Source organism: Saccoglossus kowalevskii, chromosome 4, assembly GCF_978046115.1.
Source record: "Saccoglossus kowalevskii chromosome 4, keSacKowa6.1, whole genome shotgun sequence".
NCBI classification, from domain to species: domain Eukaryota; kingdom Metazoa; phylum Hemichordata; class Enteropneusta; family Harrimaniidae; genus Saccoglossus; species Saccoglossus kowalevskii.
The window spans coordinates 29,533,349-29,555,482 of NC_140644.1; the positions used below are offsets into that span (position 1 = coordinate 29,533,349).

At 37.8% G+C, this 22,134-nt stretch overlaps 2 protein-coding genes and 1 long non-coding RNA gene across 3 annotated transcripts in view; all 3 read right to left on the bottom strand.

Moving 5' to 3' along the window:
- Positions 1-5,048, bottom strand: part of LOC102803273 (uncharacterized) — a 67,429-nt gene extending 62,381 nt beyond the window's left edge. The window contains exon 1 of the mRNA XM_085498384.1: positions 4,346-5,048. Coding sequence (XP_085354510.1) covers positions 4,346-4,949 — 604 coding nt within the window. The 5' untranslated portion in view covers positions 4,950-5,048. The remainder of the gene's footprint in view (positions 1-4,345) is intronic.
- Positions 5,049-5,088: 40 nt separating this feature from the next.
- Positions 5,089-13,407, bottom strand: LOC146747350 (uncharacterized). The gene is made up of 5 exons (XM_085498385.1): positions 13,374-13,407; positions 12,503-12,708; positions 6,618-6,779; positions 5,223-5,987; positions 5,089-5,106 (listed from the first exon to the last, which is right to left on the bottom strand). Exons 1-5 carry the CDS (start codon positions 13,405-13,407, stop codon positions 5,089-5,091), a joined length of 1,185 nt encoding a protein of 394 aa, XP_085354511.1.
- A 322-nt stretch (positions 13,408-13,729) lies between these two features.
- LOC146747351 (uncharacterized) lies at positions 13,730-21,449 on the bottom strand. The gene is made up of 2 exons (XR_014929207.1): positions 21,344-21,449; positions 13,730-13,780 (listed from the first exon to the last, which is right to left on the bottom strand). It is a non-coding gene; the product is annotated as an uncharacterized LOC146747351 (long non-coding RNA).
- Positions 21,450-22,134: the final 685 nt, after the last annotated feature.

Genomic DNA, 22,134 nt, shown 5'->3' on the forward strand with positions numbered 1-22,134 from the left:
GGGGGTAACATTGCTTGCAACACAGCTGTTTTGGGGGTAACATTGCTTGCAACACAGCTGTTTTGGGGGTGACATTGCTTGCAACACAGCTGTTTTGGGGGTGACATTGCTTGCAACAGCTGTTTTGGGGGTGACATTGCTTGCAACACAGCTGTTTTGGGGGTGACATTGCTTGCAACACAGCTGTTTTGGGGGTGACATTGCTTGCAACACAGCTGTTTTGGGGGTGACAATGCTTGCAACACAGCTGTTTTGGGGGTGACATTGCTTGCAACACAGCTGTTTTGGGGGTAACATTGCTTGCAACACAGCTGTTTTGGGGGTAACATTGCTTGCAACACAGCTGTTTTGGGGGTAACATTGCTTGCAACACAGCTGTTTTGGGGGTAACATTGCTTGCAACACAGCTGTTTTGGGGGTAACATTGCTTGCAACACAGCTGTTTTGGGGGTAACATTGCTTGCAACACAGCTGTTTTGGGGGTAACATTGCTTGCAACACAGCTGTTTTGGGGGCAACATTGCTTGTAACACAGCTGTTTTGGGGTTAACATTGCTTGCAACACAGCTGTTTTGGGGGTAACATTGCTTGCAACACAGCTGTTTTGGGGGTAACATTGCTTGCAACACAGCTGTTTTGGGGTAACATTGCTTGCAACACAGCTGTTTTGGGGGTAACATTGCTTGCAACACAGCTGTTTTGGGGTAACATTGCTTGCAACACAGCTGTTTTGGGGGTAACATTGCTTGCAACACAGCTGTTTTGGGGGTAACATTGCTTGCAACACAGCTGTTTTGGGGGTAACATTGCTTGCAACACAGCTGTTTTGGGGGTAACATTGCTTGCAACACAGCTGTTTTGGGGGTAACATTGCTTGCAACACAGCTGTTTTGGGGGCAACATTGCTTGCAACACAGCTGTTTTGGGGGTAACATTGCTTGCATCACAGCTGTTTTGGGGGTATCATTGCTTGCAACACAGCTGTTTTGGGGGTGACATTGCTTGCAACACAGCTGTTTTGGGGGTGAACATTGCTTGCAACACAGCTGTTTTGGGGGTGACATTGCTTGCAACACAGCTGTTTTGGGGGTGACATTGCTTGCAACACAGCTGTTTTGGGGTGACATTGCTTGCAACATAGCTGTTTTGGGGGTAACATTGCTTGCAACACAGCTGTTTTGGGGGTGACATTGCTTGCAACACAGCTGTTTTGGGGGTGACATTGCTTGCAACACAGCTGTTTTGGGGGTAACATTGCTTGCAACACAGCTGTTTTGGGGGTAACATTGCTTGCAACACAGCTGTTTTGGGGGTAACATTGCTTGCAACACAGATGTTTTGGGGGCAACATTGCTTGCAACACAGCTGTTTTGGGGTAACATTGCTTGCAACACAGCTGTTTTGGGGTAACATTGCTTGCAACACAGCTGTTTTGGGGGTAACATTGCTTGCAACACAGCTGTTTTGGGGGTAACATTGCTTGCAACACAGCTGTTTTGGGGGTAACATTGCTTGCAACACAGCTGTTTTGGGGGTAACATTGCTTGCAACACAGCTGTTTTGGGGGTAACATTGCTTGCAACACAGCTGTTTTGGGGGTGACATTGCTTGCAACACAGCTGTTTTGGGGGTGACATTGCTTGCAACACAGCTGTTTTGGGGGTGACATTGCAACACAGCTGTTTTGGGGGTGACATTGCAACACAGCTGTTTTGGGGGTGACATTGCTTGCAACACAGCTGTTTTGGGGGTGACATTGCTTGCAACACAGCTGTTTTGGGGGTGACATTGCTTGCAACACAGCTGTTTTGGGGGTAACATTGCTTGCAACACAGCTGTTTTGGGGGTAACATTGCTTGCAACACAGCTGTTTTGGGGGTAACATTGCTTGCAACACGGCTGTTTTGGGGGTAACATTGCTTGCAACACGGCTGTTTTGGGGGTAATATTGCTTGCAACACAGCTGTTTTGGGGGTAACATTGCTTGCAACACAGCTGTTTTGGGGGTAACATTGCTTGCAACACAGCTGTTTTGGGGTGACATTGCTTGCAACACAGCTGTTTTGGGGGTGACATTGCTTGCAACACAGCTGTTTTGGGGGTGACATTGCTTGCAACACAGCTGTTTTGGGGGTGACATTGCTTGCAACACAGCTGTTTTGGGGGTGACATTGCTTGCAACACAGCTGTTTTGGGGGTGACATTGCTTGCAACACAGCTGTTTTGGGGGTGACATTGCTTGCAACACAGCTGTTTTGGGGGTGACATTGCTTGCAACACAGCTGTTTTGGGGGTAACATTGCTTGCAACACAGCTGTTTTGGGGGTAACATTGCTTGCAACACAGCTGTTTTGGGGGTAACATTGCTTGCAACACAGCTGTTTTGGGGGTAACATTGCTTGCAACACAGCTGTTTTGGGGGTAACATTGCTTGCAACACAGCTGTTTTGGGGGTAACATTGCTTGCAACACAGCTGTTTTGGGGGTAACATTGCTTGCAACACAGCTGTTTTGGGGGCAACATTGCTTGTAACACAGCTGTTTTGGGGGTAACATTGCTTGCAACACAGCTGTTTTGGGGGTAACATTGCTTGCAACACAGCTGTTTTGGGGGCAACATTGCTTGCAACACAGCTGTTTTGGGGTAACATTGCTTGCAACACAGCTGTTTTGGGGGTAACATTGCTTGCAACACAGCTGTTTTGGGGTAACATTGCTTGCAACACAGCTGTTTTGGGGGTAACATTGCTTGCAACACAGCTGTTTTGGGGGTAACATTGCTTGCAACACAGCTGTTTTGGGGGTAACATTGCTTGCAACACAGCTGTTTTGGGGGTAACATTGCTTGCAACACAGCTGTTTTGGGGGCAACATTGCTTGCAACACAGCTGTTTTGGGGGTAACATTGCTTGCAACACAGCTGTTTTGGGGGTATCATTGCTTGCAACACAGCTGTTTTGGGGGTAACATTGCTTGCAACACAGCTGTTTTGGGGGTGACATTGCTTGCAACACAGCTGTTTTGGGGGTGACATTGCTTGCAACACAGCTGTTTTGGGGGTGAACATTGCTTGCAACACAGCTGTTTTGGGGGTGACATTGCTTGCAACACAGCTGTTTTGGGGGTGACATTGCTTGCAACACAGCTGTTTTGGGGGTGACATTGCTTGCAACATAGCTGTTTTGGGGGTAACATTGCTTGCAACACAGCTGTTTTGGGGGTGACATTGCTTGCAACACAGCTGTTTTGGGGGTAACATTGCTTGCAACACAGCTGTTTTGGGGGTAACATTGCTTGCAACACAGCTGTTTTGGGGGTAACATTGCTTGCAACACAGCTTTTTTGGGGGTAACATTGCTTGCAACACAGCTGTTTTGGGGGTAACATTGCTTGCAACACAGCTGTTTTGGGGGTAACATTGCTTGCAACACAGCTGTTTTGGGGGTAACATTGCTTGCAACACAGCTGTTTTGGGGGTAACATTGCTTGCAACACAGCTGTTTTGGGGGTAACATTGCTTGCAACACAGCTGTTTTGGGGGTAACATTGCTTGCAACACAGCTGTTTTGGGGGTAACATTGCTTGCAACACAGCTGTTTTGGGGGTGACATTGCTTGCAACACAGCTGTTTTGGGGGTGACATTGCTTGCAACACAGCTGTTTTGGGGTGACATTGCAACACAGCTGTTTTGGGGGTGACATTGCTTGCAACACAGCTGTTTTGGGGGTGACATTGCTTGCAACACAGCTGTTTTGGGGTGACATTGCTTGCAACACAGCTGTTTTGGGGGTGACATTGCTTGCAACACAGCTGTTTTGGGGGTGACATTGCTTGCAACACAGCTGTTTTGGGGGTAACATTGCTTGCAACACAGCTGTTTTGGGGGTAACATTGCTTGCAACACAGCTGTTTTGGGGGTAACATTGCTTGCAACACAGCTGTTTTGGGGGTAACATTGCTTGCAACACAACTGTTTTGAGGGTAACATTGCTTGCAACACAACTGTTTTGGGGGCAACATTGCTTGCAACACAGCTGTTTTGGGGGTAACATTGCTTGCAACACAGCTGTTTTGGGGGTAACATTGCTTGCAACACAACTGTTTTGAGGGTAACATTGCTTGCAACAGCTGTTTTGGGGGTAACATTGCCTGCAACACAGCTGTTTTGGGGGCAACATTGCTTGCAACACAGCTGTTTTGGGGGTAACATTGCTTGAAACACAGCTGTTTTGGGGGTAACATTGCTTGCAACACAGCTGTTTTGGGGGTAACATTGCTTGCAACACAGCAGTTTTGCTGATGATATTGCTGGTTAGAAGTACAAAACAATGGGATTTTACAAACCTTGTGACACTTTCGTCAATGAACATGATCCATTTACCGATACTGTTGATTTGGTATCACAATAGGTGTTGTCACTTTCCTCATCTTCTTTATCATCATCTGTTTGCTTCATCCTGTTTAGCAGTGACTGTGATTTGAAATGATTTCTTTCAGTCATCTCGCTGCATGTCGGATACTGAAACTTGTTCACTTTTGATTTATAAATAGCTGTGCAGGACTTATTTGGTTCTGCTGATGGTATAATTGTCACATGTTCTGCTACAGTCTTACACTCATCAACCGACTTAGCGGATGCTCCACGAATCACTTTGTTTGATGAAATTACCTTTTCTGTTTCAGTACAACATTCAAACACATGATTAGCAGATGCCTGGTCAGTTGCAAGAAAAATTGCTTCAGCATAGGTGGGCGAAATCTGCGAAAACATGACAGAATTGTCTAAAGAGTTACAGTTTGGCATGGTTTCATCTGTAATATGTGTACTTCCAACAGAATTGTTCTGTTGTAATGACAAGTCATGAGATGGTGGTGATGTTGATACAGTACAAGGCAAGGCACTATATTTTTTCAACAAAGGTTTCCCAACATGACAGTAATCTTTCATACTTTGTTCTCTTGAAGTATCAGCCTTTGTGGGTTTGATTTCTATTTCAGGAGGCGAGTCAAAGAGAAAAGCTAAAGTCTTCCCGATGTTACAACTAACATGTGGAGTTTGAGGACTTGAAGTCAATATTGGTGAACTATTACCGTACGTCTCTGGTCTGAAAGTGATTTTAGTGTCACAAAGTTTCTTGCTATTTTTAACACACATCAAGTTATTGTTAGCATTCTGATTTTCAGAAGAAACTGTGTTATTTCTGTTCACAGTATCACTTGCCAAATCACTGTCTTTCCATCTACCAATAGATACAACTTTTGTGGGATTATGAATTTCTGGACTTTCAGGCGCTGTCACATTTACAGCACTACTTGGATCTTCCAGGTTTGGTATTATAATTGAATGTTTTTGTCCTACAGAGTCAGATAAAGATATCTCTTTGTTGTCTTGACTATCAGAGTTTGGCATTTTAAGTAGAGGTTTGCTTTTGTTATTTTCTTGATTTTGAGATTTGGGCATTTCTAGCCGAGGTGTGCTTTTATTATCTTCTTGACTTTCAGAGTTTTGCATTTTAAGCAGAGGTGTGCTTTTGTTATCTTCTTGACTTTCAGAGTTTGGCATTTTAAGCAGAGGTGTGCTTTTGTTATCTTCTTGACTTTCAGAGTTTGGCATTGCAAGCAGAGGTGTGCTTTTTATATCTTCTTGACTTTCAGAGTTTGGCATTTTAAGCAGAGGTGTGCTTTTATTATCTTCTTGACTTTCAGAGTTTGGCATTGCAAGCAGAGGTGTGCTTTTTATATCTTCTTGACTTTCAGAGTTTGGCATTTTAAGCAGAGGTGTGCTTTTGTTATCTTCTTGACTTTCAGAGTTTGGCATTGCAAGCAGAGGTGTGCTTTTTATATCTTCTTGACTTTGAGATTTGGGCATTATAAGGGATAACTCATTGCCAAAGTCTTTTAGCTTCTCATGGTGGTTTGTTTTCCAAACGTTGCTTTCTGATACACTATCACAGGTTCCACCACTGAATAAAGATCTTGCCAAAACCTGGGAAATACAGTAGTGTAGACATTAGTCACAATTATAGAACACCAATATTTACAGGGAGTACCAGGTATTGAAATCCAATATTTTTATTTCCAGTGTGGCTGACTAGCTACCGACGACCAATTTTAATCTTTGTTTTTTGGCTGTACTTCGGCCAGTAATGAACATTAAATGGGATTTTCAAACACAGTTAACACAATGGACAGTGCAGTTAAAAATCAAGATATATATATAGAGAGAGAGTATTCCACCAACATATTATTCAAATTAATCCACGGAATGATTTATTACGGAACAGTACAGAACAGCTCAAGCAAGCAAACTTTACTTCCAGCTGGTTCTCAGCTGACATTACCTTTCCATAAAAACAAATTTAAAGTGTGTACTCTTTGATATAACTCTTTCTTTGTAGTATTTAACCAAGTTATTTAAGATCTATCATGGCTTTGAAAGCGAGCTAAGCCTGCATGAAGATAGCTAATGTTCAGTTGCACTTAAACTATATTGTTAATTGTACATTATTTTCTGCAGTCAAAAAATAGTAACAAGTTGAACATAACAGGGAAAATGCAATAAGCCAAGCCATGTCCAAAAAAAAACTTATGATTTTCAACAAATCAACTATCATACCTGAGTCTTTCTTTGAATACCATCTACATCATTCTTGCAAGCAGATCTATTTTTATGATCAGACACAGTTCCAGTAGGGGGTGTGGCCAAAGAACTTGTCCACGACATAAAAGACTCATTTAGGTCAGCTCCAAGACTTGCAGACACTCTCTGTGGAGTTTTCTATAAAACACAAGGCATACAACAGCATAATTACAAATACACATGTATCTCAGCGCTTGGTACATAAAGTTGCTACATATTGTCTTTTTTTTGGATTGCTTGATCAAAATATGAATACTAAATACATTTAAAGAGAATTTCAAAAATAAATTTAATATTTGAACACAAATGATGACACAAATGATGTAAATATGAATCCGACACTAATACACATTTTGTCAAAAATAGTATTTATAAACTAAAATTGCAGAAAGGGAGGAAAAGCTACCATCATATGAAATATTAAGGCAAATGAGTTGGTGATTTTTGCCTATTTGCCTACATGTATAGTACTGATCCAGCATGCAATTACCCTCTCAAAGGCACAAAACCATAAAAAGTAACTGATTTGACACACAAAATTTAGGAAGGGTTGGTTTACCAAAAACACACTTTTATTTTGCCTAATAAAAATGCTTTCATATTGTATGTATAGTTGAACAGTCATTTTCATTAAAAAAAAAAACCAAAATTACATTTACCTTACTACCAAAGCAGTGACATAAAAGACAAAGAACACAATATAAAGACCTGCTTCAGGATTGAATGACAAGGCAGCAAAAAATCATTCCCCAATGATTGTTTACATAAGACTGAGCACAGTCGCTAGGCTAGGATAGGAGAACAACGGACAAAGTACAAATTGCTGACACAAAATTGTCAAAAGAATGTTTTCCATGGATAATACAACCGGTGCGACCATGGATTATGTAAGGCCGATCAAACTAAAAAAAAGCCTGAAAAGAGGCTTACACAAGAACAGGTGGCAATATATAAAGAGTCAAGGCACTGTCATTATTTGTCACTCTCTTTGTAAGTTAGAATATTCACATCACTTAATCCCTTGAGTAAATATACATATGATAGAAAAGGCACTAATGACAAATAGAAAATTCAATGACTGTATTCTAACTTGGTTGTGCAGATGGAAGTTGCATGGCATTAAAAAAAAGATAATAATCTCATGAATTTCTGTTCACAGTTCCTTGAAAGGGGGTTTAAATGTAATTAATGAGCACACACACTGTGGTGACACGCAGTTAGACAGTGGTAGAGTAGACCACATATTTCTGATTTTTGTGTACTTTTTGTTGCATTTATATCCTTGAGATGGTCGCCATCAATGGTTGACAACTTAATGGTTGCCATTTTTTAGTTTTCTATAATATTATTATTATGATATATTCTGTTCGGTAGGGAGGAAATTTCACTGACATCCACTACGTGTACTTGCTGTCTTAAGATCCTAATAAAATGTCCACTAAGAAATTCATTGTTTTCATTGACTCCATATTCTCAAAAATTTGTAATGGTTTATAGCACTGTAAATGTAATAATTCTAAATACATCATCAGTACAGGACTGTTTCATTGCCACTTATTTTGATTCTATATCTTTCTGAAATTTGCAACAAAGCGACAGAAACAATTTTACATACATGTACATGTATAGTACATATAAGCATGGATGTACTAAGTACTAGTACATCCATGATATAAGTATAACAAAATATACACACAGATCAACACACACACAACAGTATTGTAGCTTCTGTACGCCCAACTCTCAAATACACAAATACAGGGGTAGAGGTAGAGCTAGGAATGGGAATTACAAACAAAATTCTTTCCCACTGTCAATTTTGAACCAGTGCCTGTAGGAAATTTTAAGCAAATATAATTTCTAAATATGAATAGACTCAAAACTGAAAAAGTTAAAATATGTGTACACTGTGCAAGCATCAATTGCTAATCCAGAAGACACAGCAAAATATGGAAGTGAATGTAAACACACAAACTGATGCTGCTGCATAGTCTGATGATGACAATAAATTAAAACTTTTCCTAAACAAAGTTTAGACCTTTACGTTTGTGCAGGTTATTTCCAGTGTTTTAAAAGTATACAAATGTGTAACTACCATAGTATTTGATCTGGCTATAGACAGTGATGTTTTAAAAGTATACAAATGTGTATCTACCATGGTATTTGATCTGGCTATAGACAGTGGTGTTTTAAAGGTACACAAATGTGTAACTACCATAGTATTTGATCTGGCTATAGACAGTGATGTTTTAAAGGTACACAAATGTGTAACTACCATAGTATTTGATCTGGCTATGGACAGTGGTGTTTTAAAAGTATACAAATGTGTACCTACCATAGTATTTGATCTGGCTATAGACAGTGATGTTTTAAAAGTACACAAATGTGGAACTACCATAGTATTTGATCTGGCTATAGACAGTGATGTTTTAAAAGTATACAAATGTGTATCTACCATGGTATTTGATCTGGCTATAGACAGTGGTGTTTTAAAGGTACACAAATGTGTAACTACCATAGTATTTGACCTGGCTATAGACAGTGATGTTTTAAAGGTACACAAATGTGTAACTACCATAGTATTTGATCTGGCTATGGACAGTGGTGTTTTAAAAGTATACAAATGTGTACCTACCATAGTATTTGATCTGGCTATAGACAGTGATGTTTTAAAAGTACACACATATGTATACCTACCATAGTATTTGATCTGGCTATAGACAGTGATGTTTTAAAAGTACACAAATATGTATACCTACCATAGTATTTGATCTGGCTATAGACAGTGATGTTTTAAAGGTATACAAATGTGTAACTACCATAGTATTTGATCTGGCTATAGACAGTGATGTTTTAAAAGTACACAAATGTGTATCTACCATAGTATTTGATCTGGCTATAGACAGTGATGTTTTAAAAGTACACAAATATGTATACCTACCATAGTATTTGATCTGGCTATAGACAGTGATGTTTTAAAAGTATACAAATGTGTACCTACCATAGTATTTAATCTGGCTATAGACAGTGATGTTTTAAAAGTACACAAATATGTATACCTACCATAGTATTTGATCTGGCTATAGACAGTGATGTTTTAAAAGTACACAAATATGTATACCTACCATAGTATTTGATCTGGCTATGGACAGTGGTGTTTTAAAAGTATACAAATGTGTACCTACCATAGTATTTGATCTGGCTATAGACAGTGATGTTTTAAAAGTATACAAATGTGTACCTACCATAGTATTTGATCTGGCTATAGACAGTGATGTTTTAAAAGTACACAAATACAGTACAGTTCTCGCGGAAGCTTTGGCTTTTGTGGCATCATTGTCGCCTACGCATGGCTTCATTGTCGCCTCAGCATCGCATCATTGTGGCATCAGCTTCGCGTCATTGAAAATTGAAGCTGTGTTCGCCTCGCTATTTTGTGGCATCAACGTGGCATCAGCTTCAAAGTATTGTGACATGAGTATGACCTCATTATTTGCACGCAGAAGGGCTGTAGACAAAAACATGTACAGAAGTTCGATATGTATTCGATTTGAAATTCAAGGCGAATAAAATAATATGATCAAAAGTAAAATGACATTTTAAAAAGATATCTTGTTTAATTATTTTAGTGTTGCGAGTATTGGGCACCAAAAACTTTGCGAAGTACATTACAATCGGCAAGGTGACGAGTTTCATATTGACTGGAAGGAAAATCGTGATAAATTCAAATCACACGATGCAATTAGCTGTATACGAAGTGAAACTGTTCTTGTTATAAAATTTACCTTTTTTCGCTCATGTTATTTGCTGCTAGAAGAGCAGATTCAGATTCCTCATTTCGGTGGTATTTTTCTGTGTTTCGTTTAGTTTTAGCCGAGTCCGACCCCATGCCCGGACTACTAAAACATGCAACACACACACACGTACACCGCCTGGTGCGTCGGCGTCGTCGCCAGTCATCTTGATACAAAGTTCCAAAACAAGTGCGTACATTTCCAACATACAATTGGATGGTTGTGGTGGCGTCGGTCTGGTAAAATTTGACAACCAATTCTCAAAATTAAGTCACGATCAGTGATCTGAGCTTGATCTATACGTACTTTAAAAGTATTCTCACAAACATATTTTCGAATGAAAACGAGCCACATCCTCTGTAAAAAATCGAATAGCACTTGACATGCAGAAATATTTTTTTGGGCTTCAGAAAAAAAAACGTGTCCATTTAGTGTGGCCGTAAATATTTGGTCACCAGCCGATGAACAATTTGAAAATCATGATTCACACGGAAATCCTTCGATACTGAAAATCATCGACCCCAGTCTGGTTTACCTTATTTCCCAACTTGCAAAACTGATTTGTATCTCAGCCCTGTTTTTTTCTTTCTTTTTTTTTTTCTTTTTTTTGAACTGAGGTAAAATCCCATCCGTTTGTCAAAATATACCGATGTTTTTCAGTGAATAATTGCGAAACTTGTGTCACAGCACAAAAAAAACTTTGTGAATCGACGATGGAGATTGGATGGTACGACGACCCTTCAATTTGCGTTAAATATGTTTTGTTACAACATCATTGATTGGCTGAGAGTCACCTGATCGGAGCACGACCTGGGTCACGGAACCATATAAGTCCGTATTATCAACAGAACTTTGCGAGAAAACCACACCCACATTTTCAACCATTTTAGCGCGGAAGTTGCCAACAAATGTCGAAAACTCGTGAATTTTATAAATTCGAATAAAATAAAGCTAGCGATTCGTAAGATTGGTTAATAATATATCCCCCCGATGCTCTTCGATTTTTTTATTTCAAGTTGAGAAATGGATACTTGTAGTTGAAGTTCCATCGATTTCAAGACGACTATTTAACCGCGACAACTCTACGCTCTGTTGTAGTTTCGCGAGGTAAAACAAAAATACAATAAATAGTACTTGTTTAATTATTTGGTTGTACAGCCCGCAAATTACGGGACATGATCCCCATGAATTGCGATAAATAAATGCTGATTGTGTTGAATGACGGACGTCGGGACCGTTTGGAGAAACAAATTACGGTCGGTAGACATTTCAAACAAATGAAATTGTTAACGAAAGACGAGATTTTTCTAGGTATTTACGATCATACGGTCATACCAAATATATACAAAATTGACAAATACACAAAGAGGTGTAATAGTAGGTCATTTTTATTTTAGCCTTAGAAATATTTTCTTTCACTCAGTCCACGTCCATGCGTGGGAATTCTATTTAGCTTCATGGTCCTTCGGCTTGTCTTCTGCTTGGGGGGAAACAACAATAATTATACAAATCGTAAACTCAACACAATCAGGAAAAGAAACCCAGACAACCATGTTGTACTTCAGTTGAATACATTTTGTAGCAGTGCGTCACGTCGGAATATTGTCTAAAATAAAATATTCAATCCCAGCCAAATCTAGGTCAAAGGGTCAGATTGCGTGCATATAATTATAGATAGTTAAAACAAAAAGTATTTGAGCTTTTGACGGTTGTTCAACATCTATACACGGTTACTAAATTTCTTTGTTTGAATGAAGCGATGCTGATGCCACATTGTCGCCATAATGAGGCCACAATGAAGCGAAGCGATAATCGCCTAACTTTTTAATGGCGCGACATTGAAGCGATGCTGAAGCCATAACAATGCCATAATGATGCGATGCTGAAGCGAAGGTGAAGCTGAAGTGAAGCCAAAGCTTCCGCGAGAACTGTACTGTATGTAACTACCATAGTATTTGATCTGGCTATAGACAGTGATGTTTTAAAAGTATACAAATGTGTACCTACCATGGTATTTGATCTGGCTATAGACAGTGATGTTTTAAAAGTATACAAATGTGTACCTACCATGGTATTTGATCTGGCTATAGACAGTGGTGTTTTAAATAACCTCTTCATGAACTGAGGGGTATCATCTTGACGATTTGGATTCCAATTGAAACTGGTGGATTGCACACTGCTGGTTGATGAGGCACTTCCTGGCAATAACTGACTAGACTTATTGAGTGGATGATGGAAGACTGCACTGAAATCTGGCGTTGTTGGACTAAATCCTTCAAGAGAACATTAAAAGTGATTGTTTCTAAGACCATGGATAGGAAATACCAGAACTCTGAATTTGCCTATCAAAATGCATATACATTCTGTAGTTATAAATACTACACATTATAGTTATAAATACTATGAGGTTATTATGAGGATAACACAAATTATGTATGAATACAGTACAGTAGAAGTATTGACCGACACGCAGCAGAGGTCGAGGCGACCACGTACTGTCTTATGTCTTATTATACATCTTTTGCTCCCAGGAACACATCATGGGAATGCCAAAATCAAAAACGTTTAGAACAGATTTAGCGAACTTCTTTGTGTGAAAGCCATGTTTGTTTTTATTGTTAGAGGACGCTCACAAGCGTAATCGCTCCATATTTGAAATTCTCGTTTCTTAATATGGTAGGATTAAAATATGCTGTGAAATACCGCAAAATTATGACACGCAGTAACTTATTGTGTTACGATGACAGATGTATAATATTAATATTACTCATTATAGTTATAAATACTATACATTGTATATTGTGTATGGGTATTATTTCTTTAGTTCCATTTATAGGCGCTATTTCTTGGAAAATGTTGATCAACACCAACATACATGTAAACTGGGCTTCCTGAATTTTTCTGGAGTGTTAGTAAACTTCACAAATTGAGAGCTTACCATGTTCACTAATATTCATATCTGGCATGGGCATTTCAGTTTCCACCAAATTGCTATGATCAACACAGTCAGCATCATCTGGCAGGTACACTGAAGAAGATTTCTCTAGTGGACGTGAAGGTGTAGCAAATACATTTTTTGATCCAAAATCTTGTTGATTGTTTTGTTTCCAAGGTGAATTATCATTTCCAACAGCACTCTCATTTCTTACTCTCTTCTTAAACCAGTCTTCATCAGTCGGTCCTAATTCTAGTGATAATTCTTCAGTGATGAATGTTTTGAATCTCAATGGTCTTCTGACACATTTGGAATAAATTTTGAATTCTAAATCTTTGCTATCATTATTTTGACATCTCTTTTGGAATTTCCCATTTGTATATGGCTTCATTTTTCTTTCTTCAAATTCACTAAAACACAAAATATACCATTATTTTTTTATATAAGGTTACTGAAGAACACACTGTATATAAAAAAAAAAAGAATTTTATTTTATGTACATGTTTGTATTACCATGAAAAGTTTTTTTTTACCCAGTTTCTGGCACAAAGTTAGAATATCTAAAATTACTTGAATCAGTTTAACTTTAAGGCACAACGTTCATGGTAGCACAGTCCCTTAGATTGAGTTGCAATTACTAATTATTTTGTTCTGTGGGAAGTGCATCTTCTATAGAGGAACACAATAAAAACACTAAAAATTGCAAACATAAGATTTTTCAGAAGGTTCATGTCAAATTCAATGTCATTTATCATAGTATCATTATTATGGGTTAATACGATATCACGATATCAAAATTAAGATAAAGTTTAGATCCCTGGAATATTTTTAAACGTGACAGGTTTGTAGAAATTAAATTGTCAAATAAAATGTTGTACATGTACCTGTTTAAAATTTAATACCCTAGATGTTATTAATATTTCCCACACAATACTCCAGCTTGTCTCCTATACAATTTTCTTTCCGCCAACTTAGTTTTAATATTTATATGACCTTTGGACTGACTCCCACATCTAATTGCATTTGACCATGGACATCACTCATGGCATACAACTGAACAAATTAATATACCATATTTGGAATATAGCGAGTAAATTCAACATTGTTGATAATTTTGTGGCATGTTGCAAAATATATATATAATTTGGATGAAATATCAAGGCATTATGGCATTGGAGGAGGGATCAACCATTTCTTAACATCTATATCTGGTTTAAAAAAAAAAAAAAAATAAAAAATAACTGCTCAGAAAAATATGTCATTTATATTCTATATATGCAGTTCCTGGAAATCACCATTGTCGGAAACACATAGTTACGAAAGCTTGGTGTAACTGTACTTTCTCACATTAAATTTGCATTGGTGATCATTCACATGTATTTGAGGAAGTTACTTATTAATACTTGATGTTTGTATCAAGACTTATTTTGCTTGTGAACAGTTGAAGTCGTGCGTGAATTTATTCAATCCAAGGAAAGCAGAAAGGAAATTGTTTTCCAATTTGACTCAGTTAGGAAGGAACCAACTATGTGTGTTACATGACTAGGATGGATGATTGATTAACTACCAGCTCATTAGTATTCCACCAACCTTAACTACATCTACTTTTTGGATATGCGAAGTAAAATTATATACTGGTAGTAGGCAAGCTGGAGTCTTGTGTGGGCGATAGCGATAACACTGGAGCGAATACTAGTCTGGGGTAAAATTTTAAAATATGAAAAAAAAAAAATAATTTCACCATAAAATTTCAAAATATTTTCCATGATAGTTTAAAAATATTCCAGGAGGCCATTTTTCATTCCATTAAAAAATAAAATTACAATAAAGTACAATTAAAAAAATAAAATGACAGATCACTCAATGTGTTCCGTCTACTGGCCAAAAAATTACTATTTTCCACTCCAGAAGCTTAGCCCGTGCTAAGGGTCTAGACCGCGTCTTAAATTTGGATCAGATTTAACCCGTACTTAGCATTCCTTAGCCCGTGCTAAGCGTTCACACACGTTTGTTTAGCACGGGCTAAGGAATTTGATCTCTTAGTCCGTGCTAAGGAGCTGTGCGTGAACGCAACTATTGTGAGCTGTATTCAAATTCCATTATTAATTGTTCAGAATTGATGTGTTACAATTTTAGGGGGGTGGGTAGAAAAAATATTCATTTTGCTTTTCTGAGACAATTTATAACTTGTTAAACATATAATGCGATGTGCACTTGTAAACAATTATTACCTGTCCCTGTACCAACTTTGAACAAAACTGGATGACGCATATCTGAGCAAAAGCTTGTTTTTTTTTAGATTTTTATAAAAAAAAATGGCCTCCAAGCCATAAAAATTTATTCAATCAAACAGGTCATGAATGACACTGCCTTCAAGTTGCAACATATAATTTGTCCAGTTTTTGGCATGGACATAAATTGGCAAACATGATTTCTATGGCATTTTCAAGTTTGTAGCACTCTCCATTCTGGTCTCAGGAAGAACACCAGAGAGCAACAAACAAGTGCAACAGGTAAAATGACATGTAAGTATGCAAATCACATCTGCAAATATGTTGAAGAATCAGTGTTGTGTCTGGATAAACTTCCTTGTACAACTGTATTCCTAATACAAGGACACTGTCAATCACAGAACTGTTCCAGCGAAAAACTTCTGATATTTTAGACAGTAACAGGGCAATGTTACTGTTTGTCATACAAGTACTAGCACCAGATGAGGAACTGAGAAACTGCAATGATCCTTGGTGTACATTACCTGTGTCAACAACTTTACTTCCCATGTACTTCATGTACAGATCTACATGTAGTTTGTGGCCCTAAATAAGGACAAGAGTACTTCTCATATGACAATGATACAAATAAAGTGCAAGAATCCAGAAAAATGTTATCAAGTTTTTATTATCATGAAATTGAACTTTTATGTACAGAGAAACACATATTTATGCTTTGGTTGACAGCACTTCTCAAAGTAAAAAAAAGAGGACCTGCAAAACTTTATACAATTGTCAGACATGCAGCGAATAGTATGCTATTGTAATATATGCAGTTCCAGTGGCTTTGCTTTCTGAGAAAAAAATTCTGGCTCTGCACCTGAAAAAAAACAAAAAAAAACATTTAGTCAAAAGTAAGCAGAGGTTGTAGCATATGTGCTCCCATTAGCTGTTAAATTTAATTCAAAAAGATATTTGTGCATCGTCTTTTCAGTACGAAAACATATTACTTAATATATTTATACCAGCCAGAAAGAAATTGCATTAGGAATATAAATGGACAACAATTGATGCATGTCTAGCAATATACTGTTTGAAAGGCTGCAAGATGTAATGAAATAGCAAACCAATCACTACTCGAGTCGGACTGGCTGGGAAACTGCACAATACATACAAAAATGTATGCAAATGATATATGAGCAGCTCCACCAAATCTAAAAATATCCTCTCCATAGTTATGACTCTAATGTGAATGTGATTTTCCACTCCTTAACAATACTAGTTTGTGTATTGTATTGAATTGTATCGTACAAGTTTATTATGATTCTATATGTGTTTGTAATATTATTTAGCTTTATTTAGGATTCTGTTTAGTTTAGTTAACTTTACTGTATCTTAATGTAGTTTATTTTATTTTTATACGACCATAGAACAACTCACTGTAGTTTGTTTTAATGTTGAATAAATATTATAATATTATTATTACATGTGTTTGTATTATTAAAATCAGTCACAGTACAATAGTGACGTATTGCACGACAATAAAGGACAATAAAAGGACAATAAAAAATGCACGGAATGGTCGGTAGTATCGATCAAGTTCACCTACTAGTGTGACCTTCGTGGCTGGCGAAAAGCAAGATGCCGTATAATCTTTTAAATAGGCGTCAAGGAGAAGTGAAAGGCCTTAATTTGGTTCTACAATGGGCGTCGTGAAATGTTGGAAAATTACAGTCAATCAAAAAAACTTTTCACATAACAAAAAATATTCACTATATTTAATATGCATTATTTTTTTGTTAGTAGCAAATGATCACGGTATGACAGCTTACTTGTTTTCAAGGTGTTGCAATTGTTGATTAGTACTCAGTGGTGATTATATTAACTAAAAATTGGCATTCCAGCACAGCAGCCAATCAGCGACGGCCTAACGCTTAGATGACAATTTCGGTTTCAAATACCCCGGCTTAGTGTTCTAGGTTCTTTGCGTAATTAGGTGTTCGTATGCAAGGGATTTTTCCACACAAAAACGAAGAAGTTGGCCGAATTTTGTTATCGGTTGGCTTAATATAACCCCAACGAACCATATTTTTGTGAAAGATTGGTATTTTTGTCCTGATTTGTAGGAATCTGAAAAACGCGTTTCACAACTTGTCTCTTATTTAGTTTTATGCGTCATTCAAGATGGCGGCCCCCATATAGTAAATATCGTATTTATTTTATTATCACGTGTGCGCCAGCTGACTGTGGTTTTAGTGGGATCTTTTAGCTTCGTTTTTCATGGTAAAAAGACATGATTTTTTTTTTAATCTGCCCGATTTAGAAAAATGAATAAACGTACCGTCCCAAATAAGAATGTATCGAATGGAATTTTTCGGGGAAAAAGATAAACGTACCGGTACGTTTATTTGGGACAAGTAGCATTCTGGGCAAGCTCTCCGAGTAGCGACATATTTTTAACTTCGCATTGGCGTGATCAGTGCCGACCCAACTAAACTTGAGGACGCATCTCATAGAACAATAGCTGCGAAAATCAAGCATGGCGATAATGATTTTGAGCGAGGCAGAGTCTGGCAAGCATCTCAGAGCAGCATTGCGCCGACACCACCACGACGTTTGAATCCCGGAGAGAGCACTGCAAACCTCTTAAATCATGAGGTAACCTTTCAATTTACACAATACATAATCAATTCCTACAACAATATTAATAAACTCTCGCCAGGTTAGCAATAGTTTCTCACGATCACCAAACCCAGGACACGAACGATAACTCAAAGTGTATAAATACCATAACAAGCAGGGCTTCTTACCTTTGAAATTGACGAGACACAATTATGTCCATATAAGCGTTGCGCAAATAAAGATACAATTCCGGGATACAATACCCTCACACAAAAATGACTGATTTCCACCGAGACGAGAACTGTGTATGCGTCATCAAAACTCGGATTAAACTCGGATAATTTCGGGGAAAGTCGGATTTTCCAGCAGTTTTGAAGGAAAAATGTTAAAAATCGAAGAAAAACACAGTGAAGAATCGAAAAAAATAACTTGATGTGCATATAAGCACCATCAATTCCTGTCTCTGTACCAACTCTGAACTGAATTGGATCACACATGTGTGAGAAAAAGCTGGTAACGTGAAAATGTGTACTTGTCACACAATTTGATTGATCTTTACCAACTTTGTGTACGTGTTCAACCATTTGCATAAAGTATTTCACACATTTGTACATATGTGATATAATTCATTGACCTTCAAACTGTACAGCAGATGATAGTAAATGCATGGGTAACATACAGTACAGTAAAATATCCCTGCCTAGATTTTTTATGTTGACCTTGTATTATTTTATGGCTAAACTGCTACATGTAAGTGGCCACTATAGCCTGGTGCTCATTTCCTTATTTCTGAATGAATGCTGGACAAATACTTCACACAATAATGTCTGCCGGTATACAATACATCCAATGTCATGCATTATTAACATTTTATTTACCACATTGCTGCCCAGCAGTATCTGGACAACACTTGGAAGATTAATTAAAATAAATAAGACAAACCTACTGAATATTCAAGCTATTTTATTTTCAATTTTAACAAAGACCTCATCATGCAGTTTCTGCCTCTATGTTTATTGTTACAATGCAACACAGTTACTAAAAAAGTAATAACTGTGATGCAATCGCAGTTATTACTTTTTTAGAAATTGGTGCAGCTCGCTGAAGGAGTAACAAATTTGTTCACCTTTTTGTAGTTTTGCTTATAGAGATAAGCCTTCTTTCAATCACACCCATTTGATAACAACCAACCCAGTGGGTGTAAGCATAAGTTACGTTAACGCACAGTTCCTTAGCACGGGCTAAGAGGTCAAATACATGAATGCTTAGCTTGGGTTAAGATTAAATCAGGCCCGTTTAAGACCCAGTCCAGATCCTTAGCATAGGCTAACAAGTGTGTGTGAATACGTAGCTCAGACCATGGAGGTAGAAAAGAGAAGGAGTGATGAGCTATTGTTTCCGCTGGTTTCATGATGCTTTGGATTTGTTTACTCACATACACAATGTAAATAGTTTGCAAACACGCTGTACAATGTCACAGTTAATCGGCTTACATGTTTCGACTGTATTTGGAAGCTTCACGAAGATTCTCAACGCACTGCGCATGCCCAAACAGATAACAATAATACAGAATGCAGTGAAAGACGTACTCAACGCCCGAAATCTATTACAACAAAATGCGCGATTTTCGACATCTGCACAGTTCTGCACACCAATGAAAAATGACTCGTCAAAACATCTTGTTATAATCTTATCATGTATCTTTAAATTTCACTGCGGAAATTTGCGGGATTTTTTTAATCAATGTCCAAAGTTGGACGACTATTGCGATGAAAAATATCAGAAAAGAAGTAATCACACATCTTGGTGGCGTCCGTATGCAGAATTTCCGGTACCTACAAGTGTGAAATGACCTTTGTGATCCGATAAAGGTCATTGCGCATGCACAGTTCTTTTATTTATGGTTTGCGCATTCAATTTTATAGACGATGTTTAAACGGATTTTTTTTTTTCAGTTCTACTCACGTTTTCTTGTGTAAATAAGCGGCTATCATCATGTAGATAAAACGACTTCTAAACAAAAACAATAAGTGGCTTAACCAAAGCGAAGACAAAGGATGTTTATAAGATTAACATGGGCTTAAATAGCATCTTCACTCCTTCTCTTTTCTACCTCCATGCTCAGACTAAGCGCCCAAAACAATTCAATGCTCATTTTGAAGATTTACTATTATATTCATAACTATTCATTTCGGTATGCCATTTCCAACATGACAATCAATGTGAGCACTTAAGACATATTGTTCTCAAGACTCTGTGCTACTTCCTGTTATTCTGATCTTTCTGAATTTACTTTAGTATTGTTTTATTAACTGTAGAACCTAAATGTATATTTTCTTATTTACTGTACTAAGTAATCATTGTTTAGTGACTGAAGATTTTTGTATACCGGTATTACGATCTTCAGTACTTGAAATTAGCATTACTAGTAGTGTTGCTGATGTTAGTGGAGCCATAGTTTACAGAAATATTTAATAAATAGTCTATTATGTAAAAGTATGAAATAGTTGATGCAATAAATAAATTCTATTTTCTACAATGTTCATTCTTTTGATTGGTTGGAGTGTGGGAAATCGGCAAAGTGTAGAAGTAAATGTAAAGAAATCATTGATTGTAAGACATCTCCCATTATACTTTTATTTAGAATATTTCTCTCTGTGGCTAAGATCGTCTTGCCGAAACGTCCGGAGCTGAAACGTCCGGCATTCTAACGTCATCTATCAACAATCTCATTGTGAGAAGATACTAGTTTGGTTAATTTTGATTAAATTTTTTACTGCTTGAGTGCTTCCACAAATCACCGTCCCCGGACGGTGCATAAATTGATAAACGGATTTTTTTTTTTTTGGTACGGACAGGAAAAGACATCACAAAATGCTGTTTAATTAGCAATTGAATATCAGCAGTGGCCCCTGCTATGACGCGTCTTTACGATACTGTATTTGACCCTTTAAACTTTTTCTTGACATTGCATTTCCCGGCATGATGATCGAGTTCACCCGGAGTTCACGTATACGTCTCCTTCTAAGTTCTATGTTTTACTTTGCAATTGTTTAATTAAACCCAAATATCCTAAATATACACGGGCACCCAAAAATACCCAGAATGTATTACATAGAGACCAGAGCACATAAATCTCACCTTCATTGAGGAAAACTCTTCAACATCTTCGTGGCCGATCGTGGCCGACGAAATTATTGCAGGTCGCCATTTTATGTTTACCGCCGCCGCTAAGCATCACGGGAGGTTGGAGGTCAAGAAACTTTCTTCCGGTAACCAACCCGCGACCGAACCAGACGGGGAACCCCGAGCGGGCAACCTGCCTACACAACTGACCCAGTCATGTGAATATTTTTGTTTTATATGGTAATTCTTTTTTTAATCTTCGTCGGTCCGAGATGAATTTTGAAAATTCATTCTTCAGCATATAAAACAATCAAATTGTCACAAATGGGTTAGTCTCCCGGCGCCAGTTGCTTGTAAGTTGCAACTCAAAATATGACTTCTCATAAAACTGGGACATATATACCCACTGTATCATAAACAAAGTCGGTATCCGAGGGGGCACTAATAAAAACCTGCCAACGGGTATGCGAGACACGCAAGGGGTCTGTAAATTATGTTTTAAAATGGGAAATTTTCAGAAATCAAAACTGTGTTGATATACTAGTAATGTGTGATATGTGACAATGATAGTTCCATTTTACAATAATTTCTGACACTGGAAAACATGTTTAAAGGGCGTCGGTCGTCGCACCGCGCATGCGCGAGATATGGGTCCTATATGAACAAAGATGGCGACTTTGACTGTTGCGCGGACCAATTAGTTCAAACTGAGACGTTTTGATGATTTGAAAAAAAGGAAAGGAGTCATCGACGGCAATTACTGCACGTTGCACCCAGATCAAAATTCGTACTTGTGATTTCCACTA